Raw genomic sequence first — 27029 nt, forward strand, 5'->3', positions numbered from 1 at the left:
TTTGGAATCATGTTGCCAAAAGTAAAATACTATAGACTATTATTACAATGCGGTTTTGAACCTTGTTAATTTGGAAAACTGAGCAGTTCACACGATGTGTCTGGTCTCGTCAATCGACATATTATCATACAGCACCAAATGCTCGTTAACTCAGAGGCTTTTGGCCTTGCTCCAGTTGTGACTCAGCGTATCTGTCATCAATAAGTTCAGGAGTGCATGTAATGATGCAAAGATAATGACAAATGAGGAAGGCAAAATCTGCACTAGTACCCAACCAAAAATAAGTGGTGGTGCGCCGTTCGATATGACCACTACGTAGAAAAAAATAGCATCTTTGCTTTTCCCTGTGCTTTGCACCACATACATGCAGGACATCTATAGCACAGTACAAGCTGCAAGCCTCTATTGTTTTCCTTTAGTGCAAAACACTTATTGACTCAATGTCATTGAAATCATACCGAATTTACAAGACTATGTATAATGCAGCCACTAACATAATGCGGGGTATGAAAGTGGGAAGGATGGCAATATGGGCATGCGACAATAAGATTATTCAAACTATAACTAATATTCAATCTGCGTGCCAAGCTCAGGTTAAATATTACAGTTGTTCCCAAAGGGACTAGTCAGATGATGGTGGGTATTGAGTGAAAGAACATTTTTGCTCTTCTACAGCAGGGTGCGTGTAATAGCTCACACACGTAATCCTGAATAATCGGAGAATCTGAAACAGCAAAATGCTGAAAAGGTGTATACCCCCTTATCCTTCTATTCTAAGGCATTTGACATTAAATATAAATGAAAACATCTGCGTAACCTATTCGAGGTTCCATTTGCACCAGTGTAAGCCTCTATTAGAGGGTCCCTAAAACGGTTTAGACAAATTTTGCAGACACGTAGGGTAGAGTTACAGTAAAACATTAGCGCCACAATTTAAGTGAAGCACCTCATATTACGAGAGCTATGAATGATTACAAGTTACCCTCCTGCCTAGCTATGCTTTTTCTCAACTTGTTCACCGAGTGATAGGAGCTAACCTCTACCTTCACTGGCTCTGCGTCAAGATGTGACGTCGTGACGTCCACTTCTGGTTGTCTTGGATCCAGCGCACGACGCCTCTCCAACCTCTCCGCTAACCGCTTGGTCGTCGATCACTCACGAGAGCAATCCAAGCAGGGCGCGTTGTGAACGTTTTGTCAAAACGCTGAGCGTGTCCGGTATTCTGGGGCACGATCGGAGATCGTTGTTCAAAACTTGTGTTTGGTTTCTGTTCAATTTCGCCTCACGTGATAGGCCTAGGCTGCAGCCTAGGTCAATCATGCGAGGCAAAACTGAACACAAACCAAACACACATTTTGAACAATTGTCTCCGATTGCGCCCCTGGTAACCACAGGCGAGCTGGGCATTTTGGCAGATGTGCGAAGGCATAAACTAAAGCCTTTCCATACTACTACCGCTGTGATGAAGGGGCTTTAGCATAAACGTGAGCGGCCTGCGCGATGCAGCCAACTAGTGGCACAGAGCTTAACCAGTCAAACACAGCTAATATTGCTGTAACCAAGTGTAAAACATTTTAAACATTCAAAACGACAACATGTTCATGATTACGCTCCTGCCAAAAATTTACACAAGCAGCAAAGTAGAATACACTTGGCTACTGCTATATTAGCCCTGTGTTTGTATGGTTCAGCTCTGTGCCAGCAGGTGTCTGCACCATGCAGGTTGTTCACATCTGCGCCTTCCGTTCATGCGGTAAAACCCCCAGTCCACTTGCACTTATGTTTACTCGAATACCGGACATGCTAAAACTCTATACTGAGGTAGTAATCTTCTGGCGTAAAGTGATGGCCACAAACACATAGATACTGGCACCGATCGGATACAGACAGCCTGATGCACTACAGCCACTTCGCCCGCATGTACCCTTGAAGAGGGACACAATGTCGCAGCTTGACATGTCGCGCCAATCGCTAGATTCAGAGCCTACAACGGAGCAAGGGCGATCCATGGTGCTCGCGAAAAAGAAGCTTAAGACCAACACTGATCGTGCAGCTCGTGTCAACACAGAGAATGTTGTAACAGAAGCAGATTACACTTGCTGTGTGCTGGATGCGCTTGAGTGCAGTGACAAATTGTCATTGTGTATTCTCTTTCTGTTACTTCTTTTTTTATAGAAACAAATTAACCAACATTCCAACTACATGTATTATGAGCAACATCTGTTCACCACAAAGTTGGAAAAATTATTGATCGATATCCAATCGGATAGCTCGCCCAAGGGATGTCAATTGGAATAACTACATTAATTGTGAGGGGGCAGCTGAAAACTCCAGGGTGCAGCGCGGCTGCGATCTGTAGTGATGCGCATTTCTAAAACCTTAAGCAGAGCGCTTAAATGCGTCACTAAAAGATCAGAAAGACCTACCCTAATGACTCTATGTTTGTACAAAGTTCAGGGTCCCTTGGATGCGACATTAAACTAGTATGTTTGGTTGCCTGGTCCCAAAATTCACTTGCAAGTAGGAATTATGCAATGCAACAGTGGCACAGATTCATAACAGTGGCAGGATGCAGCACCACTGCGATTAATACAAGAGGCATAGCCATGCAAAAAGCTAAGGCTAACTATGATCAAGGCATGGGTAGGAGAGTACATATTACCGTTGCATTGAGTGACAAGCTGCCAATGTCATTGGAGAGGTCCTGGTCATCAGTGTCCTCCGATTCATGGCCAGCTAGTGACAACTGGCCAAGGTTAAAAAAAAGAAAATGTTAACTGCACTAGTGACACCACACCCCTCTCCCTTATTTCAATGTTCACATTCTAAATATAATGTACTGTATTGAAGCGCCATTAAAATCAAACAGTTTGTAAAAATATAGGGCTGGATTAACGCTGTAAGGTGTCCATAGCATCACTGTACTGGGAACGGAGCTTGTGCGAAGAAGAAAATGATGTAGACAAAGGTCAGGATTGACTCCAGCATTGTGAAGCCATGATACCATATCCTCATGATTTAACTCTTTGAGGGTAGAGTTTTTTCGCCAAATGCGACCCCCCAGGGTTGAAGTTTTTCACGCACGGCGCTTTTTCTTGTGGTGACTGCTCAAGCATTTCTTCCAACTCATTTCTGACACATTTATTCTTCTTATGAAACATGTTTTTAGGAAAACAAATTGATAGCCATAAATTTTGCTGGACATTTTTTTTTAATCTCTTACTGCAGAGTGTATTTGTACGCATACTGTTGGTGCAAGTAAAACGCTTTTGAGGAAACATTGCTGGCAATAAATTTTTGCTGTATTCGTGAGTTTTCAATGATTTCCTATTATTGGAAACTGCAAAAAAAAAAATTTATCACATGGGCATGGTTCTTGCGAAAAAATTCAACCGTCAGAGAGTCCCGTTCATAATTTGTAAATTAAATTCAAAAGAAGAATTCATAAGTAGTAGTCAACATCCAATAAAAGAAAAACTTTTTCTGTTGCATTTAAACATGAAAGAAGAGGCAGTTTGGTCATTTTTACTGGATTTTCCTGACACCAACTCCATAATGCTATGCCTTAACGCCACTTTATTAGTACTATTAGCTGGAATGTGGAGGCATGTGGTAGCACCTGGCAAAATATGATTGCCAAGATCACCAACACAGTGTAGGCTTGCTACATAAGCAACACCATTCTTCGCGGGCAACTTGAATTCTGGAATAATTATGTAGCCCCTTCAGTTTACATGCAACTAGGTCATCTCTTAGCATTGCAAATTTCTGGAAGTGTTCACTCAATGTTTGCTTTAAACGTGCCTTTAAAGTTTACGCACAAAAGCTATCCCCTTTTCAGGATCACTGTGGTCTACATTCTTATAAAAGCTTACTGTTCAAGTAAGCTGGATAATGTCAAGCGTGACAGACCCAGCACATGAGGGTCAGCTGCGAGGATACTGGTCTGACCCCGGTTGGTGATGCTCATGTATGAGATTGTCCACAAGAGAGGAGCTTTCATATGCAGGTTGCCCAGTTCTCCAACATGCAAATTATTTCTCTCTGGACAAATACAGAAACTTTCCAGCTAATCCTCAACCTTTACTTTTTTAAGCCTTTACTTTTTCTGTTTCATTAGAGTGAGCCGGTACACACAGAGCATAACACAGTAAACACAACCATTTCATATGTCAACTACATGTTTCAACTAATCAAAATGTACAACACTTGGACAACATTTCATGTCAACTTTAACCCCACAAAGTCCAACATACTATCTTTGATATGCTGAATTTTATACCTCAAAATTCTGATTCAGGTGCTGTAAATTTAACACAAGGCCCATACAGTCGAACCCACTTACAATGATACCGGTTTTAACAATATATTGGTTATAACAATGAGAAGCTGGTGTACCATCAACTTTTGTATGTTTTCCATGGTGAAATAACCCACATACTACAATGCCCCGATGCCGCATTATCGGTTATAACGATGAAGTCTGAAAGCACCGAAAGGTAGTGAAATGCGAAATCCTTGAAAAGAAAACAGAAAACGAGAAATTCGAGCCGCTGCAAGATCGCCCACTGCCCCAACAGCTGCTGCAAGCTCATTTTCCAGTCTCCTCCACGTGCCTCTCTCCCATCGCACTTATACCCCTCCGAACAGGCATAGGCTGCGGCCATAGCTCTATGCTGCGCCACCCTCCGAAACACAAATGAACTGCGCCAACTGCGCTGCTACCAGATTTTGCTCGCTGGACCCTCATTCAGCGCAGTTCTGCAAACAGCTTTACTCATTTGTGTTTGGTTGCGTCAAAATCGTTCCTGGCCACGGCTTGTTACACGTGATCGGAGCGCCCAGGAAGCAGTTAAATGAGTGAACATAATCGGCAGCCAGATAGAGGAAGGTGGTGGGAAGGGACATTGGCCTCCCCACCATTATAGTTTTCTCACATCAGCTCTGCCATCCCCTTATTTTGATTTTTTTCATGCAACCCAGTTATAACAATTATCGGTTATAACAATGGAATCTTCATGGCACTTTAATATTGTTACAAGTGGGTTCAACAGTAGTAGCGGGTCTGATACACCTATAAAATTTTCAGTTGTGTCAATTTCAGCAAGCCAATGATTAATTATTCAGCATGCTAAATATTTTTACTCAATTTTCATTTCACTTTTTTAGTGGTATGTGCTCTCGATGGTTAGAAATAAATGTGAACAAGTTGTTTTCATTTTCTTTGATGCGGAATGCTGTTGGGGCGTTTTGAGGTCAATACAGTAAAACTTTGTTGATACAATCCCGTTTCGTACGATTTCCTGGCACAATCTTAAGCGCTAGCAATAGTAAAATGACAACGCAGGCCACTCGAGCTCTACCAGCTTCATGCGCATCAGTGTCTCGTGCTAAAATGTTTTGCGCAACGCTTCATACTATGTAGATCACAACTTCAGTTAAGTCAGCCAAATTTTTTAGTGACTTCAGATGTAACATTTTACAGTTTATTACACCTGTTTCTTCAGATATTTTATTTTTCTTCAGAAAATGCATAAACGAGGTTCTACTGTGTGTAGATCTATCAGGGTTAAAACTGCCACATTAACTCGAACAGTTAACCTTAACAATTCACAAAAAGCCTGCACTATCACCAACTGTGACCCTCTCTGTGGTTCATATACTTTTGGTATCATTTGCAGAGTTAATAAATTATGGAACTCGTCATCATATTTTTTTTTTGCTTTGAGGGCACTAGTAGCAGTCTTGTGAAAAAAATATCATATGCCCATTTTGCTGCACATAGGCTAAAGGTATGCTGAAGTCCAACTGCAATAATGTGAAGCTTTTAGAGGGAAATAGGATCAGCAGTGTTAAAATCATATGTTTCAGGCAACTCACACAAATATAAAGAACTTAATGAGCGACAGCAGTGTCTAGGTTATGACACATACTGAAGAGGTGGGCTTTGGTTTAATTGATATATCACAGGATTTAAGTGATGGTGAAACCCTTATACCATATCATTTTGCAGACTTGTTCCCATTTCACTCTCATGCATTGAAATGAAAATACACTAGCAATTGACAAACATACTGGCTTTCTAATTTGCATGAGAGATTAAAGCACACAATGGAAGCAATGCGTGTTTCTCCTTTTAAGCATGATGGCACCCATAGCTTGCTTCCTACTTCAGTTCGATCAAATTATCTTGCCCTGTTACTCAGCCAGTTCACATCCAATAAATGGCACCACAAGGCTTTTGCTTGTGCCAGCATGCTTCAATGTCTAGCATGAGTGATAACATTAATCTATCTTTAGGATGTTTTAAGAAGACATGCACTTGACTGTGGGTGCTACAATGAGCTTAACAAAGACATAGATCATGTAGTCATGGAAATAGCCTCACAAGATTCCCTTTACACAAAAACCATCCTAACTATCCAAATTATGTCTTGATATACATTCCCTGTACCCGCCTATTTTGATATAGCATTTATATCCTGCAATCGTTTTTTATTTCTTTTGTTATTACTGTTTATATTGTACTAGTGAACTATTATTTTTATGTATGTGCAAGAATAAGGTTAGTGTAAGAATAGTATAAGCATGGCTTGGAAAAGAAATTTACCTGACTTGTCACATCATCAGGGTCGTAACCAAGTAGTGAAAGCATTTTCGCCCTTGGAGATGCCTCAAAATTAGCCTGCAAACACAAGACAAGAAAGGGGTCAAAGGTAAAGTGAAATATGCATAAAACTTTCAGGCATGTTGCCACAATGTTTTATACAGTGGATATACACAGCTTTGGTACTTATTTCATACAATTTGCACACCAAAGTCTGTAACTCTCAAATTCTGCAGCAGCATGGGGATATGTGTGGCCTAAATACAATAAAATAATTGTACTCCTAAACCATCCATAACTAGCACTTAGAATAACATTAGAACTCCACACAACTTCCTGTTTCAGCTAATTTACCACCTCTTTGCCACAAGTCAAAAGAGCACATCTTTCCAAAAAAAATTTGATCATTTCTTTGTTGTTGTTGAAATACTTTATTTGGGGGTGTAATTTTGCAAGTAAAACAAAAGTCAAGGAAGGCAAGAACAACTGGGATACAGTGAAGAATGCATGCAATGCAGTCCTGAAGGCTCAAGAAATTTCAAAGTTTCATTGTCTTTCATTGACCAGACAGGCAATGCCACTGCAGTGCCGCTTTCAGTAAAAAAATTGTGCTAGCTGCAGAGGCATCATCAAACGTTCAAGCCGGGTGGGACTTCAGGATCGATGAGAAAAACGGCCGTCGTTGGAGGGGGCAACGGGAGACGCTGTTTGCATTTGCTGCAACGAGGAGATGACAGCGATAAGGAAGATAAGCACACGATAACAGAGAGGAGTTGTTCACTGAGAACCCGCTGAACTTCGACGCGTACGAGCCGTGCAGCACTGTCTGCACACGCGTTGGTGCGCGGACACGAGTTAGTGCGCATCTGCAAGCGTAGGAGGCTAGCAGCGACGATGACGTAGAGTTAGCTCGGCATGCTTATATTACATAAATGTCGTTCTCATTTTGGGAATGTTGCCCTCCCTATTTTGTTCAGCCTACATTCAAGGTAAATTTTTTTTATTTTTTCTGGCTTCGGACATTTGGGGGTCGGCTTAGAACCGGGGTCAGCCTAGATTCGAGTAAATACAGTATTATCAAATACATAGACGGCACGTGACTCGCTGACGCAAAAAGTGAACTTTAATTCCAAAAATCGGTAATCTTAGCTTTTTTGCGCTTCTTGCCAAGCGATGGCACAACGTGACTCTCGCATGCCACCAGCAGAGCCATTGCCTCATTGTCATCCTGGGGCCCAATGCAACGCCTGATTGTATCGAATGTGTCCATGACCTGCGATGTAGTCTGTGGTCCGAGCTCACGTTGCGTGGCTGTTTCATCTTCGTCCGAGGAAACACAGTCTTCCCAAACGCTCTTCAGGATTTCTTAGTATGTCAATTCTTCACACACCACCATGCATGAGTCGGCTTGGATGTACTCGTTGGGATGTACATTGGTGGGCACATCTCCACTTTCCTGCAGGGCTGCCCAAGCGGCTGCGACTTCATCACACGGCGACCCGTGTTTATCGCTACCTTCGTTCTCAGAGTCCGAAGTCTCGGCAACCTGCGCAGTGAACCCAGCATGGTGGAAGCAGTTGCAGATTATGGCACTTCTCGTTGCGCACCACAAAGCGGAAATCATTTGGAGTGCCATAAAGAGGTCCACTTTCATTTCGCTGCTGAACTGTGTGTTCAGAAGCAGCCTTTGAATAAGGCGCTCATGGTAGGCTCGCTTGACGCTTTGGATGACCACTTGGTTGAGGGGTTGAATGACAGAGGTGCAGTTTGGTGGGAAAAACTAACTGCATGTTTTTCAGCTCGGCATCCTCTATGATGTGGGCGGAACAATTGTCCAAAGTAGACAAACCTTTCGGCCTTGCCTACCCATGTCCCGGTCGAAGGCTTCAACCCACTCTCTGAAAATAGCCCGGGTCATCCCGAATGTTAGCCATTTACTTCACGGGAAGGCTCAGATTTCCTTTGAAGCAGTTTCATTTGGCACTTTTTCCGATTACGAAAAACAGCCGTTTGTACGAACCGTCTATATTAGCACACAGGAGCATGGTTATTCTCTTCCTACTGTGCTTGCCTCCGTGGCAGCATAGCCCCTTAAAATCCAGGGTCCTGATGGGCTGCATCTCATAGAAGAGCTCGGTCTCATCGGCATTATGAATGTTTGATGGTGCGTAATTTTTCAGGGTGCCTGCAAGGCTGGCTGACATCCACGCAGTCACGCGTCACTAACCGCCGAAGCGGCTTCACTGCACGAAACTTTGCCGATGATGCTGTGGCGTGACTTGAGTCTGTTCAGCCAACCTACACAGGCCTTAAAGTCAACTGTCAGCATGCAGGCATAATCCAGTGCTTTTTGCAGCACAAAATCACCACTAAGGGCGATTTTCTTGGCCCGCGTCTCCACGAAGCAGGTGTAAACTGCCTTGTTCAAGGCCTCATGCACCAGCTGAATCACTTTCTTGTGCTTCACTGATGTCCCTGAAGCTAGTGCTTTGGCTATAGCATCCTTGCTCTTCAATATTGTTGAAAGGGAGCTCGCCGGAATTCCAAATTCTTCCGCGATGACCAATTTTTTTCTTTCCAGCTTCAGCCTCGAGCCTTCTCTTCTAGCGACAAAAACTTTGTTGTCAGCTGCGACATGCTTCAGCTGATGATCCAACAGCTTCGAGAGACAATGATCAAATGGCATGCAATCATTCGTTGTCAAGAGTGCGTCACCTAAACACCTTGTCGCACCCTACCGAGATTTGACCTCGCAACCGCTACTTCATATAGTAACTGGTGTTGTACATTGGAGCCATTTTCACGAAACTTTCTAGAAAATGAATAATTAGAAATACTATAAAAATAAAATTACTGCGCGCACCATTTTCCTAACTAATATGACCCAAACCGTTTCCTCTGAGCTCGGATGCTCCTCCATAAGAGCACGTTGCATCGCCATCACCAACGCGGCATGGCGGCTTTCCGTTTTGTTTATGTTGCGTCATGGCCTAAGCAGCTCCAGTTTGCGTGTTTTTTTTATGCTATCAAGGTTGATGGTTTGTCAAGGCATGAAAAAATGGTTTTAGAGGTTTCGATGAGCTACAGTTTAAATAATTTTGCTCACGTCTGCTCCGTAAAAACTAAGTGAAAATGTGTCCATGAAGTAGTTTGTTTTGGAGGAAATTTCTATGTATTATGTTCTATGGGACATTGACGGGGAATTAAAAAATTTTAATTGTGACGAAAATTGGATTTAAGTGGACTTCGTTGTGCTAGGATTCGCCTGTACTAATTTATTTCAGTATCCTAGGATTGTGGGGGCACGGTAATGAACAATGTGCATTTGTTTCTCACAAGTGACCCAAACTGCTAGTGCTAACAATGGGTAGTCAGCAACATAGATGTGTCAGAGATAAGCATGAGATGCATTTGTACTCATAAGGAAACAAGCAAAAGAATTGACAGTGACAGAATTGACACACTTCCAAGCAACCAACGACAAGTTTAAGAAATTAGGAATGAATCCAGTTGTAACAATTCAGTTGACTGCTGACTATGAATGCCTGAGAGAACTTGTGCGATACAGCTTACAATGTGCCCATTTAGGGATCACTGGAAAACAGGCAAATGACATGCCAGTGTGGTGGTCAAACAGGCAACCAGCATTGCAAGAGAAAAACCGGTTGTGTCAGTGCAAAGTCAGCCAGGTGGTGACCCAAATCATAGCAAAAAAAAAAAAAAAAGACATTTCTTCATGGCATTTCAGCATCCCCATAGAACATTCAAGTGCACCTTCTTGTTAAGCAAAATGTGTTAGGGTTGAGTTTCAAGGTTTCTGCAATCTGCATAGGCACAGCTAATATCATCAAATAATTTCTTTAAGTTAGCTCTTTTCAAAGCATACAAAATGCGACTACTATAAATTTTCACATTTCTCACCAAGGCAGCCTGAAGGCCTGCCACCATTCTGCTACCATGGCTACACAGTAATAGGTGTGGAATGCAAAAACAATTTAATATTTAAATTTAGGGGCACATTGAAGAACACAAGGCAGCCAAAGTTTACCTAGAGCCTTCCACTATGGCTTCCCCCACAAGCCACAAGCATAGCTTTTGGACACAAAACAGCCTCAAATTAATTGAGTGACTGAAGTGCAAGCATTCAGATGATCAACTTCTCCGAAATCCTCAAGTTACAGAAACATTGCAGCCAGCTTATAGAATTGTACAGTAGTACTTAGGAAGAAAAATAGGCCACTGCATAATAATACCTGGAAACGATCACAATGTTAAAAGGTGTGTACAAAAATATGGCACCAAAGTAAAAAGGTGTATCAAAAAGTTTTCAGAGCACCTCTCTGAGAAAAAAGTACATTAAGTACTTAAGCTTGACCAGCATTGCCTTCAAAATAGACATATTACACAACAGTGCACTGGTCTCTGTGCTCCTGTCCCTGCTAGAATGCAGCTTGGCAGTCATTTTGCACAACTTAAGCACGCCCATGACCTCATCAATTCTCACTATTTTAGCAACGGTATGAAAATGACAAAATCTAAACTTCATCTTCGAGAGAAAGAGAATTCGGCAGCAGCTAAATCAGGTGAGGAGGGCTAGTGTCGAAGCAATAACGCAGTGGCTGAAGAAAAACTTTTGAATTAGCAGTGCTTGGTGAGATGGTGCGGTGTTATTGTGGAGAATCCATGTGTTCTCTCAAATGCCACCAACGTCAGAGTAAAACTGCATATCAATGGTCTAGCCCTAGGGTACAGGCAAAAATACAGGCAAGCCTTAGAGGGCCCTAAATAATTTAACGTAATACCTTTTCTACCACCAGTTTTGGCTTAGTTTCGCAGGAGGCGACTGTGTTGTGACAATGACACAGAAGGCGGTCACATAAGAGTAGGACGGACATCACAATGTTTTTGCACTCACTCCAGCTCGCTTCTAACACAGTCACCTTCTAGGAAACGAAAGTGAAATTGGTTAAAGAAAAGCTATATGTTAAATTATTTAGGGCACTCTCAGGTATGCCCATATTTTCTCTAGGGTTTTAAGGTCTAGGACTTTCATTTAACAAAACAAAAAAATATATATGAGTAAAATACAGTGTCAGTACTCCTTTAATAGGAAGTTTAAATTGTAAACGAAACTGTAGTTGCTAAATAAAATTGTAATGTGTTGATGTCTAAAAAATTCAATACAGTAAACTCCCGTTAAGACGAACTCGATTAAGCCAAATTCTCATACATAACCGAACAATGTGGGAACATTTGGTTGGTTTTCCATAGACTCACATAAAAACAAAAAACCACTTAAGGGGGAAGAGGGGTTTAGAAACTTTTTTTTTTACTAAATTTAATGAAAATTGTCACCCAGACAGTTTTTCATGCTGACTTCCAAAAACATAATTACTTTTTAAATTGACTGAATGGTTCCAGATATAATTAAAATTAATCACCTATTGTTTATCTGAACAATAGTAAGAAGAGTGTCAGCCAGAATGTTTATATATAAAGACATATGGCTGGATACTACGAAGTATAAGCAACACAACTGTATGACTACTTTTATTATATTGCAGGTATTTCACCAATTTTACAGCAATCTGAAGTTCGATCTCAAGACATGGCAATCATGTGGTCCAATTAGTAGCCAGATTTTAAAATTTACAAATGTTAAATTAAGAAATCTAATCCTAGCATTGTGTATTACACACATGTAGCTACATGCCGCTGTTAAAATTATGGTTCTATGTGCCCTGAAGACCGAGATACCGTTTCTGCAAGTTTTTAAGAAACGCCAAAAATCAGATTCTGAGAAAACTTGAAAAAACAAAATGAGCTTATTTTTATAACGGAACACCACAAAATATTTGAATGTATAAAAGTGCTATTGCATTAGTAGCCTCCAGGAATGTAGTCTGTTTGGCTAGTGTCACTACGGTGATGCCTTCTGAGCAGCCGCTGCAAGTTTTCAGCAGATGCATGCTCAGCAGGCGTAGCTGCCATCTCGTTTGTTACAGCAGCAGCGTCGTCAACACGATGTAGTAGTTTCTATTTTCGGTCAGTAGCAGGAGTTGGCGTTAATGTTTAAAATTTCCCTTCAGCTTCCCTGTCAATACGGCGCAAAAATTCCAGCTACAAAATAGTAGCGTCGTGCCGAAACGTCGATGAAACACAGCCATTGTCAGGAGCGCTTCGGGGGACTAGGCCTAACACGCCATCGAGATCTCCGGCATTGCTCAACTGCGGGAGCGGGCAGGCTAAATATAGTCCAACGTAGCGTGAGCACACAGACACGTTATGTCACGTTGGCGAGAACAACAGCGTCTATCATTAGACCATTGGTTCGGCACACTGCTGCAGCCAGCGTAACCGGACGTAGCCAACGGACTCCGACGCTCCCCCATGCGCCGATAGCGTCGGACTATAAACGTGCCTTATCGATGTTACCGGGAAGCGGCGCGGCGGAGTGTCATTTCTCGACGTTGTACGCCGACTTTGTTCCTTTTTTTCTTCTATATTTGAACTTCATAGCGAACTTTGCAGTCGAGGTCGGCATCGCTGTCAGCATGGGAAACCTCGTTGGCACACATGGCGTGTGAGGAGCGGCCGCGGAGTGATGCAGACGACGCCAGTCTAGCCAATGGTGTGGCTAGCCGAGGGTCACGTGCCTTTGTCGACCAATTACAGCATGCATTGGGTTTTCTTTTTGAGGCGGAATTTCTTCGCTGCCAATGTGTGGACGGAGCTGGTGGTGGCGGGAAAATGAGGACGAGAGACTGCTCTTTCAAACGATATATGGGTCGGCGCGACCGAACGAGTGTGGGGGCCGTCACACGCGGTAGAAAAGGCGCTTTTTTACGGAAAATTTGGCTCATATTTAGCCCACACTGGTGCCAAAAATTTATATTACGGCTGGAATATTGATTTAGAATGCGCAAAATTTGACGAAGTGGTAGAATAATAGTTGGAAATTCCAAAAATACCATTTTCAAAATATTGATTTTTTCGAGATTTTTTGGTCTCTAAAACCCGTGTCCCCCTTAATAAGAACTGCTTCACATATAATCTACAGTTAAGACGAAGTTTCACAGTGACTGCCAACGCTGGTAATTCTATGCAGCGAGGATTGCAGTGTTGGCAGAGCAGCCATGGGCCAAAAAAAAAAAGAAGGAAAGAAAAAAAGCTCCCTGGCACAGCGCAGAGGGAGGGAGTGAGAGAAGTGAGAAACAAAAAAAATGTCTCGCGCATCGCAATGAGTCCCTCAATTCAGCAGAAATAGCAATATTTGCATTTTTATAAGTCCCTGGCATAGTCGTCGGCCTTGTTGCCGGTGCCTCCTCGAAACAGAAACTAGCAATGCCTAGTCAATCTGGTTGTATCGCTGGCTGCTCTCAAACCACAAGAAAAGCCCAAGCCAAACCAAACCACTAAGCCATAAAGGTTGCATTTGCGATTTCCACTATTTGTCGTGCGAGTTCCGTTTGATCTTATTCGCCGTTCATGGCCTGCTGATCCCATTGGCAACACAGGAGCAGCGTCACTCTCAACACTGACAAAGCTCGAAGAGCGTGAAACGGAATAGTATATGCCAAAAAAATCACGGCCACAGACTGTCCAGGTCAAAAGTATGCACGCGTATATGCGCATAGCAAGACGTTTGCAAACTTGATGCCGTCACTCATGGATGCTGATGAGTCTTGTGCTAGTCACCCGAAATTGAAGGTATTCCTGACAGTGATGATCCAAGAATACAGCACACCCTTTTTTGGCCACTTGTGGAACAAAGTCATTAATTTCTGGTGAATCCAGTATTTTAGATGATTATTACGGCTTTCTGGCAGTCTCTGTGGAGTCCGTGACAAGTTCTTTACCTGTGTGTGTGCGTGTGTGTGTGGGGGGGGGGGGGGTCACTTCTGATAACATGAACAAGTTTTCACGGTTCCTTCGAGTTTGTCTTAAAGGGAGTCTACTGTATTTTTAAATATGCCATTCAAAACTATGGAATGGTTGTAACGAAAAAAGAAAAAAAAAGGACCATTTGCGTGCCTGTGTACCCTAATGGAAGATGTCCATCCTTCCAAAATTTGCGGAGAATCTTGAATTAACCCTTTACTGCACCGTGTTGCATTTACGCAACATTTCGATTAACGGCGTTAAAAACAGTAGCAAAGTCAGTTTGGAGGTGCCTGTGCACGTTGTTGCATCTCCGCAACATTAGTCTAAAAAATGCGCCGCCTTGTGTTAAAGTCTGTGCTCGTCCTTCGCATCTTCTACCAAAACAAATGTGACGGAGGCTGCGCGCGCCCGCAAGCAGTGATACAGGTAAGTTTTGCCAATTGTAAATGTATTTCTCCATAGGACAAAGCGCAAAAAAATTCTTACGCTAAGCTCCACATCCTTCAGACTCTGTAGATTAAAAAAAACATTGTTATCTCACAATAGTTTGATCCTGGCGACGGAACGTTGCTATGTTGCGCAAATGCAACAACGTGTACATGATTTATTTTCTTCAGAAAAGTGAAACGGCTCTCAAATGCTTTTATGGCCGAGAAATTTCTCCTGATAGTGAAGGCAGCGACCTTTCCAGGAGTGGCAACAACCACGAGTGTAAGTCTGTTTCTATTCAATATGTGTGCAAGAAGTCTTCTGATCGAATTTCCATTTTTTTTTTTCAGAAGGATGTGGCACATCCGCACGCTGCTGTGTCGGATCGTCACAAGCACAGCCTTAAGTCTATGCTTCTATGTTGTAAATTTTGACAATAACGCGAAAACACTGCAATTGTTTCCTGGCTGCACGAGAATCTGCATGACGTACTGCACGAAGTGTGGGAAGCAACTGTGGTGCAGAAGCAAGTAAAATTTCTTCTTTTTGTTCCACATTAAATCATAGGTGCACTAATCGTTGTCACGTCCAGATAAACATCTGAGTATGAATTGCACTAAGTCACTCTTTCCCCTTCAACTTCTTCTGTAGCTGCACGTTGTTGCAAATACGCAATGTACCTTTTTTCTGCAAATTTAAACCCCCAAAATTGGCAAGTGGTTTCCATGGGAGTACAGCTACTGTTATGCTTCCCTACAACTCCATGAATAATATTTTGAGTAAATAAAAAATTGTGCAGCAAAGGGTTAATTTATGATGGATAACCTTTTATTTATGTCACAATTAGCTGTTCATGAACTTCTCCAGCTAAAAGCTACTGTCCGCACAACATGAACTAATGTTTCCTTATCTCGGTACTGCAGGGTTTGTGGAGGCTCCATAGTGTCGACAGACAGAACTTTTTCCAGTGTACAATGCCATACTTGCTCTCATATATTATCAATAGTTAACACAACAAGCCCATTCCCTTCTTGTGGTGATTCAAGAATTCAGCTGCACTCGGAAGGCAAGGAAGGAATGGCGTCGGATTCAGTAGTGCGCTTTCTTTAGGATCTGCAAGCACACTGCTGTAAAGGGTTTTTCATGCAAGCTTATGCTGCTATCTCTAGGCGCCAACGGAACTAAGGCATAAAATTTTTCATATAGCGACATACACCATGTGCAGAAGTGAGCAGAAGCAGAGACTGCAGGTTCCATAAAGAGCAAACAGCTTAGTCCAAAAGTGACAAGCACACTATGGTCTATTAAGTGCCAAGTTCTCATTTCTAGGTTGTGTGCTTGTCCTGTGAGACTATGCAGTTCTCTCGCAGAACCTTTGGTCCATGTACTTTTGCTCATGGGAGTAGACTGTATCATGGGCATACATGTATGTATAAAAAATACATAAGAAAGAATTGACAGTACATTTGAAAAAGAAAACAAAACTCCACTGCTACTTCAGGTTTATAATCCTATGATCATTAAAGGACAAATGCAACAAAATTATTGACTATGTAAAAAGTGTAGTTCCAGATAGTGCAGATATAGAGTAGCCTCCATGTGAAATTTTATGTTTTATATAAAAAGCTTGCAAAAATGTAAGCTCCTTTAGCAAAATAGAAGAAAAAATTTTTTTAACGCCTTTATAACCGCTTGCCAGAAGTGATGCATGACTGAGACTAAATGGTGCCCACAGCTGCTCGCGACACACTTGAAAAATCTCGAAGACGACGTGCCGAGGCTTGCGTCATGTCCGTTAACCACCAGGTGCACACATAGTCTTTTTAGGTGCTGTTTAAAAGGCTGCTAAGAAGAAAACTACACACTAACCAGAGCTGTAGCTTTGACAAGATTGCTTCAATAGCATAGGATACACATATTATAACCAATTTAGGCAAAGTTAAATTTCGTTGCAGTTAGAAAAATTGGTTCCCGCAGGACATCTTCCCTAAAGATATGCCACAAGGACAGTTTACAGCTAGTTTCGGTAGTTGGGACACACAGTGTTGACACAGTATATTTTAAATACCAAGTAGAAAAGCTAAATCTACAACTGAAGTTACACAGTCAACCTAGTGACAAACAGCGGCACTTGTGCCACTGGCCAAAAGTACCTCATGTGGCACACACCTGAAGAAAAGACCAGGCAAGCCTCAGGTTTGGGTCTCCCTGACAGTCTTGAACCTTGCGCTGGCAGAAGTCAGCAAAAGTGCCTGTACTTAATGCAGCCTCTAGTTCAGATGACCTAGTCATTAGGGCCTGTTCTGTTACTACTTGACTGATGTGGATCAGTTGAGCCACAGGCACACCACCTGACTGCTGTTGTGGCTGCTGCTTGGTAAAGGAAATCAGTTTTCCTCCAAACTGCAAAAGCAAGAACAATATGGCACACCAGCTGTCAAAAGCAAAGAAACAGATAGCGAGTTGAAAGATATCTAGCAAGATTAAAGCAAAACAATGCGCTAAGAATAGCATTTTCTGTGTGGAGAAAAAGAAAGAAAGCAGCAAATAAGCATCTTTAGTCACAAACATCTGAAATAAGAAATATTGGCACCAATGCCCAAAATAGGCATTCATGAGCACTAACAAAGCAGCCTAAATGAACTTAATATTTCCCTATTCATGCTCAAAATTAAAATAGTATAGCCAGGATGCACAGAAAAAAATTTTGATATTTAGTAATCGAATTTTCAAAATTCAAATTAAGAATATAATTAAATTTTCAAATTCAATATTATTTTAATTATTCAAAGAATGTTCCATTTTTCAAACTGAGGATTAGATTAAAATTTAGTAACAAGCTCTTACTGCACAATTATGTTGTGTTGAAACAAGTGCCAAAACGGCTGCCAGCCTTTACTATCCCTCACAATAATTGCTAATCATCTCTAAGAATGCTTAGCAACCTTCCCTGCAAGCTAGCCTCATCATTTACAATTGGCCAGAAAGCCATCACATGGACAGGTGAATAAATTTTATTAAAAAACTGAAAAGTTTCTAAATGAACTGCACAACAGAAATTTAGGTTTTAGAAGAAAACATTCAATCACCAGCATGACCTCTTTTCATCCATGCAAGACAAGAAAAGCAACGATAGGCATTTTGTTTACAAATAAAGCTCACCCTGTTTCAAAAAGAAAAAAAAACAATATATACTGTCAAGCTGTAGTGATGGTGAAGAATTAAACACTACCAAAAGTGTGATAAGAATTTTACTTTTCATTGGGCGGACCTGTGCCCAGAAAGAGAAGCAATGCTCAAATTACAGCAATAGCAATGCACACAGTCAGTCGTCAAATCTGAGCCCACGGGTTAAATTCGTATTACATGTATCAACATGCGCACATTCTGATTAGACAAGTCTTTTTCACTGTAAAATAGGTGACAACATTTAAGAAATTTTCGTAGAATAAGCATGTCTTGCGCTGAGCAATAACTTGATAACAGTGATAACCTGGTGAAATGGTCACTGGCAAAAAGCAAAACAATGTATACATGACAATACAGTTGAACCCGCTTATAACGAACTCAACAGTTTCCCGAAAAGTGGTCATTGTATCAGTAGTCAATTATATGTGAACCCACCCTCCAAAATGAATCTGCAAAAGTTGCCAGAACTGAAGCTCGTGTTGGCAGTTACGATTCGACACCACTTTGGTCCGAAACGCAGATTTTCAGTATATTAATTTTTGTTCCCATCACTTTCCAGCATTTAGCTGCAAGTTCCCATTAAAGGGGGGCATGACACCCAATTTTTTATCATAATCTGTATCATGCGAGTTAATCATTGTGCATTCAACATGTTGGCAAAATTTTAGCGCATTTTAGCCAGCACGTAATTTGTAATTTAATTTTTTATATTACACTCAAACGTCATAACAGTCGAGCAATACTGATGTGCTCGCAAGCCGTGACATCGCAAGATGCATGCTTGCTGAATGAGCATGTATATTCCAGCAAAAAATCCAAGTTTCAGCTGCGTGTGCATACGAGAAACTTATGCTTTGTTTAGCTTGCCATTGGAATTTAACTGCAGCAGTTGAAACAGTGCCACCGCAGCGCCCTTCTACCACTGTGGGGTGCCACAGCGAATGAAGCAAGGAGTGCTCTGTGTCGTTCTTCAGGTTTCCCAAGGAGCCCGTCAAGTGTAAGGCGTGGGAGATGAATGTGGGCAGGAAGGACTGGCGCTCATTTGACACTTCTGTTTTGTGCTTGGAAGACTTCCCGCCACACAGCTACGACGATTTGCGCCTGCTCGCCGAGTTCGGGATACCCATGAAAAAGCTGAGGCTGTGGCCAGACACGTTGCTGACTGTATTAGTGCACTGACCCATCCAGCAGGCAGTGCCCCGGCCAAGTGGCAGCCTTGGTATATTTTGTTTACCAATGTAGGCTGCAATAAAGCAAGTTCAAGTAAAGGTTCAGCCAATGTGTACATCGCGCAAAATCTTTGCACCACGGACACATGTGTGCAAATATTTGTTTACATTTGCCGCACGCAACTACAGAAGGGGAAAAAAATATAACTGGTAGGAACGCGTGGCAGCTTAACAAAATCGTAGTTTTGTTGAGTACAGATCTGAGACATGCATGCATGGAATGCATGCCAGCAAAACATCTATGTGCAGAACAATTTGCATTGTCTAAAGTAGCGGCAGACTTCGTCTCCCATGAACGGCTGGCTAAGCAGCTGCACACATTAAATATGAAATAACACTACAGTACTCAACAGTGTGGAAGGGCATCACTAGCGTCTCACGTTTCACGTTTTCGACGCTGTCTTCGTCACTAAATCTGATGGCGATGGGGTCGAAGTCAAAATGCGACACTACCGCTGCTTCTGCTACTCAAAGATTCGTCACTTGCTTCTTCATGCGAAGTTGGCGGTATTGAAGACAGGGCACACAATATATGGAGCAAGTACGGCAACAAATAGCAGCTATGCTCCAACCTCACATGGTGCAGTGGCCGATTTTGTAGCAGATGATGGCTCGGCTCCATGCAGCACATGACATCCCACATGACATGGCAATATCACAATCGGCACCAGAGGACAGGGCTTAGAGTTGGCAAGTTCCAGCTCATATATTGGACAAATGCGCTTTTACGGCCCTGTTTTTACACATGTACAGCCATGATAGACCCTCTACTACAATTTCTTGTGAAAAACCGCAAATTGTCAGGTGATGGTGTCATGCCCCACTTAAAAATGTCATCTTAAGAACGACATGCAGTGTTGTAGCTATTTCAACACGGTGCCCGGCCAGTTCCATACACCTGCAATTTTGAATGTATGAGTGCAGCCAACGCCATTTTCCCTTCAATTGCTTGTGATATATTTTATTATAAGCAGGACACGAGTGGATTCTCCATAGAATTACGAAGCATTTTAGCTGGTTGGAAGCAGGAAGTACTGCGGCATGTTGGCATTTTGCAAAGGTCTTACCATTATGGCTGCAGCATCCGCCACCTGTGTGCCAAAAGCTGCAAAGCTACATTTTCTATGTCGCTTCGGCCGAAAAAAGTACAAAAGGTAGAACGGCATCACAAACTATAATGAGCAACAACATAAACGAAGTGTCGATGAACCATGAGCTCCCGATGAGGCACAGTAACTGCCAACACTTTGCAACTTTGTGTGGCAGTGTCGCATTTACACCGACTCAGGCCACATGAATAGCAACAGCAACAACAAGATAGCAACACTTGAACAGCCGTTGGTTCAAATTGGAGTACTATTCTGGACATTGTCACATTCCACCATATTGTCAAATTTGGTAAGAGTGGCATTTTCAGCCAATCAGAGAGGCCCACAGGGCTTCTATGGCCTCTGAGTGGCTTAAAATGCCACCGTTAACAAATTCATCATTATAGTGAAATTTCACAATGTCTAGAACAGCACCCTTGGTCCAAATCGTCCAAATAGGCATAGTGCACATGGTGCAGCATGGAGAAATGTGCAAAGAGTGCTGCCACTATGGCCTCTGAGGCCACAGTCGCTGTGCAGCCTTGGTCTCACCTTGAACGCTGGAGACATGCCTTGAAAGCATGGTTACCCTAGCATGGTTGAAAACAAACGACTCCGACTGTGGTGCTCGCTCATACCGGCGTTTGTATCTTTGTCATGGTTGGACTGGAACGGGGGGTACTCTACCATGCTCCCAGCATGGTCACGTTACTGTGCTTTGAAACTTCCATGCTTCTGGTTTGAGGTGTTTGTTATACAGTCGAACCCGTCCATATTGAACTTGCAAAAAAATGCCTATCAGTTCGATATAGGGCATAATTTGATATAAGCCTGCTAAAGAATTGAACATCATAAAAGCACATACCATTTATAAAATCGCTTTATTGATGAAACTAGCTTAGTTCTGTATGAAAAGCCCTGTATTTTATTCTGCTTGGGCAATCTGCTTGGGCAATTTGGACATTGTCTAAAGAGTCGGAGCAGCTGAGGTCGCAACCTTCCACATTCGCACAGAAGCACCAGACTACGTAGTGCAAGTGCACCAATCACCTCACGGACGTGGGCAAATGACCATCGTTGCTTTCTTCATTGTGCTCACTCACTTGTGCTCGGTACGATGTTAGCAATGTGGTCTTCGTTTTCTGGCTTGCCCATGGTCGCGACACCGTCATCTGCACTCACAAACTCATTGATTGTTGATTCGTCAATGGCTTCCGGAAATTCTGACAGCTCGCTCCAAACTTCAACAACACTGGCAATAGCTTCGTCGCACTCATCAGAATTTACAGGCATTACCAGGCATGCGGAAGCTGGCACGTCTGATGCAACTTCGGATGAACCACTTATACATGGCTCTGCGTACACGTTGGTCGCCACGGGCACCAGGTCGTGAGTTTGTCCGCTCTAGCCTTTATCTCCCCCTTATTTTTCAAGATCGTGCTGAGAGTGCTCCTCAGAACCTTGCATGCTGCGGGGACATTTGACATCTCACCGCGTTCGACCCACTTTATGATTTCAAGCTTCACGGCGAAAGGCGAATTGTGCCGATTCATCACGGCAAGCCTGCGGGAGAAGGCCCACAAGGCACAAACACAATGAACCAGAAAACCAGCGAGACAACTCGCACTTGCACCATCTTGCACGACATGGGCACATGAGCCTCTGATTGGCTGTCTGAGTAAGCGTTGCGGGCAGGCCAGGATAATTTTTTGCAGGGGGCTGTCGATCGCTCGCCTGACGCAGTACAGTCACGGTAGGGAGAGCGGGTGAATAGAGCCGCACCACCTGGTTCCCCTGCCACCACGAGGGAAAGCCAAATTCTGGGGGCACTTTTGCACCGCATGTCATTCGATATATCGGGAGTCGCTGCTATTTTTGTTCGATGTAACATAACTTTTGCTATACATACTCATTGTAACTATACCATGTTCAGAAACTGTACGATATATAGAATAATTCGATGTAAACAGGTTCGATGTAGTCGAGTTCGACTATAGCAGCACGGTGCTTTTGAATACAGTCGCCGATCGATTTTTCCGGACTCCAAAAATTCGGACATGCTCGATTATTCGGTCTGCCTCGCGGCACCACCATTCTCCCCATAGACCATAACGTATAACAACTGCTGAAAGTTCGGAAACCTTGCAACCTCTCGTCTGATTTTTCGGACACTCCTTGAGCCAACTCGATCGAGAGCACCATGCACAGACTCTGACTGGTGCAAGGTTCGACTTGCTGAACGACATTTTTGTTTTGAACGGAGCCTCCTTGCTGCCCCGTGAAGTGGCGCTACTGCAAATCCCCGCTCATCATCGTCGTTTCTGCCTGGTTCGAAAGAGTAGCTCTACAGCAGTTCCGGTTTCAGCTTAGTAAGCCATGTCAAGACAATCTAGCAGATGATTTGTTTCTTCGCGCACGACGCTGCGAGTAGGCCACATTTTTCATTTGTGCGACTGGTATCGGCATGGTGGTGTTTGCTTTGTGTGCTGTGTCGAGGTTCCGGTGACTCAATGCGGCACACAAAAACATCGCGTCAAGTGTCTAATGGCGCCGACAGTGCCCGCGCAGACTGCGCTGGAGAATGCCGGCAAGCGGGTGCCGAGAGGCCTAAGATTTGTCGCCTTCAGATGTGCTCCCTACTGACACGGAAAATGTTCTGCCAAAACCTGCGCAGTGGTTGCATTGCGATTCCGGACACCGTCTCATTTGACAGTTTGACAGGTGCTGACACTGCTGTACTGACATGCGCAGAACTCAACGACGGCGAGATCATTTGTCAGGTTTCTGCTGCACCGCCGGACGATGACTCCGAGTCGGAAGATGACGCACCATGCGCTGCGCTGCCGTCGCATGCGGAGCATGTACAAGCAGTGACTGTGCTTTCAGCCGCCTATAGTGACCGTACGACCCTCTCCAAGATTCAGGCTTGACCCTCTCCAAGATTCAGGCTTATCTGATTGCGCGTAAACGGAACAGCATGCAACGGCGCATTCACGATTTCTTCAAGCCTACTGCCGAGCCCGAATAAGTGCACGGAAATAAAGGATTTCATTTTTTTTTTTTCTTAATCTGCTTTTTCGGACACCTGTTTATTCGGACATTTCCGCAGTCCCCATGAGATCTGAATAAACGGTCGGCGACTGTATGGTCGTTATATTTGTTGCGTTATATTTGTATGAAGCTGTTCATAAAATTTCTGGCTAAGCGGTAGAAGGCGACTTCGAGACATTCGTGATGGCTGATGCTGCTGCTCCCGTGGTCGCCCCCAGTGACGGATGCGGAGACAATTGACACTGTTGATGGCCCCAACGAGGACGAAGAGCCGGTGGACGAAGAGCCACATGAAGTGCGGACTATGTTGCAGACGCCGGAGTACCTACTCTTGCTGCAAAATAAGGTTGAATACATGGATGGCTACCACGGCCTCGTACAATGATGCTTGGTCAAATTAGAGCAGGGGTTGCTTGCGCCTGGTAAGAACTTGAAACAGCCAAAGCTCACTGCCTTTTTGCACCTGAACAAAAATTTGCTTCACTGAATACATTGTATTTTTACTTCCTCGCAGTTGTGGTGCAATTAAAGCTCGACTTCTTTAGCTTTTCTCGAATGGTTGCTTTTATCGAGTTACTGCTTATAACACATTTTTTCACCGTCCTGCTGACTTTGTTATAATGAGGGATTACTGTATTGTTATATATGGTATCATTATAAATGGACTGCACTGTTTCTGGGATCGTTGTAAGCGGGTGCCGACTGTACTACACTAATGAAGATCAACTGAGAAAAATTCTGTAACCTAACAAATACTCACTTTACCTTGCACCACTACTACACAAAGTGTAAATAATGAAATCAGTTGAAGAATCACAGCCTACTCAGATTGAACCCTTGTTGATAAATGACACACGCACCCCAAAGGAAGCACCAACAGGCTTGCGCAGCCACTTCGGTGGCTTGAGGAGTGAGATAGTGACACCCCGTTGTTGCTGCTGCTGCTGTTGCTGGAATGCTGGTGGCAGCTGAGCCAGCGTGTCGGCACCAGGAAAGGACTCCGCAAGCTTTGGGCTTGCTTGGGCCTGTTGCTGGCCTCCAAGCAGTGAGTAGATACCCACGTGGCCGTCAAAAGATGCGCTTGAGATGACTGCTGGGTTGCGTGGGCACCAAGCGACATCGAAATGCCACTGGTTGCCCGTCGGGATTTCACACACGACCTGCAGCACCATAAGAAGTACACTTAACAGGATTAAGTGGTAGCCACGAGGCTGCTAAATAAAAAGGTGGAGACCTGCCAATAAAATATTGCAATATTTTATTGGTAACCATTCCACTTGAAGATTCAATGCTTTACAGGTGCATCAGTCTAGCCATACCCTCTACTGCCCAAATGGCGGATGAGCTATTCTTTCTAAACATGTAGCAAAATGGGACATGTAATAATGCGGTATATATGTTGCTGTGATTTTTAAACCCAATTATATATTCAGGGTTCCTGTTAGAGATGAAACATTTGAAAAATTCAGCATTTATGCACCATCTTATGTGCATAAGAGTTAACTTAGGCTTACGCATTCTCGTGTCAGGAACCTTGATTTTCAGGGGAAGCAGTTTTCATAAATTGCCTTCAACATATCGAAAATTAGTTCATAGCATTCATTGACTGTCAAGAACAGAAAATGCAGGCCCAATAAGTGGTACATACAGATTTATCAAACCAGTTGGTATCACATCAGTTATATTGTGTAAATATGCGGGAGGACTCAGCAAGTGACGATGATTGAGTGTAGAGATACAATCTGCAACGAACGCCCTTCATTCATTAATTGGTACGTTGCTTTGACAATTAAAAAATGAGTTTTTTTCACACATCGCATGTATGAGACGCACCTTGAAAAGTGACCCTCAAATATGGCAAAGAAAGTGTGGCCCTTACCCGCGTGTATATTATACATGGGTAACAATAGGCTGTCTTATTCCTATAAAGTTGGATTCACACGACAGACCTTATTTATTATTTTGCCCATGAATGAGTGCGACGTGTCTCAGTCACAGTGAACCAGACCATGCAGAAAAGCGATGCAGACTAGCTCTTTGCAGTGCAATTCGGTGCAGCTCAGTGACATCTGCAGACTGAAACAGCTATACAGTCGACTCTCGTTACAACAGACCCTGATAATTCAACAAAAAATGTCCATTCTATTAAAAGTCCATAATATCCGAAATGCCTCACTTCCAAAACTTTCGTCGCAATGTCTAATAACTTTAGTGCAAAGAATGAATGACGAACGTCCAAAGTAAAAAACAAAAAGAAAGTCACAGTTTCACCCGAAAGGTGAAGCATCGATTGCGATAGCAAATTAAGCAAGATAAGCACAGCAGCAGCGAGCGAATTGCCCTTCGTGCTGTCTCTTGCTTCGACGCGAACTAAACGTCCAAAGCACAGCGCATACGAAGTTACTGGCAGTGGGTGCACTTTGTTCACAATGCAGATAACTTTCAATATGCAGCGCCCGCGTTGACGCGCACTTTGTCTACATCGCAGATCGCTTTCAAGGCACAGCGGCTGCGCCACAAGCAGCAACCCCTCTCCCTCTCACCCCCCTGGCTTTGCGTGTTAAAGACGCCGCATTTCTGCCCTGCCTTCCTCCCTCACACGCACAATATTGAGCCGCAATCGTCGGCTGACCCTCACAAGTTAGTTGTCAGCACGTGTCGACACGGCAAAAGTATGTTTTATACGCCCGATTTTTTTTTAATTGCCGCTAATTTCATCCGTTGTAGTACAGTCCATTGTAACGTGGTACGTTAAAAGCGAACTTCGTTGCATTAATAAAATAAGCAGAATAAACTAAAGCTGAAATATGGTCTGTTAAATCCTAAAGTCTGTTGTACACGGGTCCATTGTAATGAGCGTAGACGTATTATCCGCAGTGCGAATCAAGCTTAAGCAGCAAGAGCAACATAGAATAGACAGCAAATGTGCATGGTGGTTACTCACCTAGCTGGCTCAGACCAATCAGGCCAGCCAACATGATCAAACAGGGGTCAGAGTTTAGGCAACCAGACATGGTCTCAAAAACACCACGGACACAAAAAAACTAACGACTACTAATGAATTGTTTCCCCCTAATGGAAAGTACAGTCGAGCGTGGAAGAGTTCCAATAAAATTACCATAATGGGCAATATTAAAAAGAAATATGGGTCAACAGTTAAAAAAAAATTCCAGGGATTTACATGCGAAAACCACTATACAATTATGAGGCACATGTCTGTGAATGGAGACTGTTTCTACAGGCAATTATTTACACAAGCCATTACGTGCAATTGTTTTTTTTTTTCTGGAGTGTTGCAATTGGGGGGTGTGGCTTATATGCAAAAACATATGTACATGTATTCGTTCATTTCGAATACAGTAAGCTCTCATTATAATGAAGTGAACGGGATGGCAAAAAAATTCGATATGAGCAGCAGTAATTCAATAAAAGCAACTGCTCCATAAAAGCTAAAAAGGTAAAGCTAGAATAGCACAACTCAGCAGAAGCCCAATACAGGTGTCACAGGGTGCACTTTTGATCGCAATTGAGCCAGGCTGGGATCAAGTTTCT

General features: G+C 43.0%; 1 protein-coding gene across 4 annotated transcripts in view; it reads right to left on the bottom strand.

Moving 5' to 3' along the window:
- Positions 1-27029, bottom strand: part of Sec31 (COPII coat complex component secretory 31) — a 208032-nt gene that overhangs the window by 129834 nt on the left and 51169 nt on the right. For all 4 annotated transcript variants that reach the window (XM_075690145.1, XM_075690136.1, XM_075690118.1 and 1 more), the window contains exons 9-12: positions 24338-24637; positions 17090-17323; positions 6611-6685; positions 2663-2746 (exon numbers count right to left, since the gene is read on the bottom strand). In XM_075690145.1, the coding sequence (XP_075546260.1) occupies positions 2663-2746; positions 6611-6685; positions 17090-17323; positions 24338-24637 (693 nt within the window). The remainder of the gene's footprint in view (positions 1-2662; positions 2747-6610; positions 6686-17089; positions 17324-24337; positions 24638-27029) is intronic.

This window comes from Dermacentor variabilis, chromosome 1 (assembly GCF_050947875.1).
Source record: "Dermacentor variabilis isolate Ectoservices chromosome 1, ASM5094787v1, whole genome shotgun sequence".
Classification (NCBI taxonomy): Eukaryota; Metazoa; Arthropoda; class Arachnida; order Ixodida; family Ixodidae; genus Dermacentor; species Dermacentor variabilis.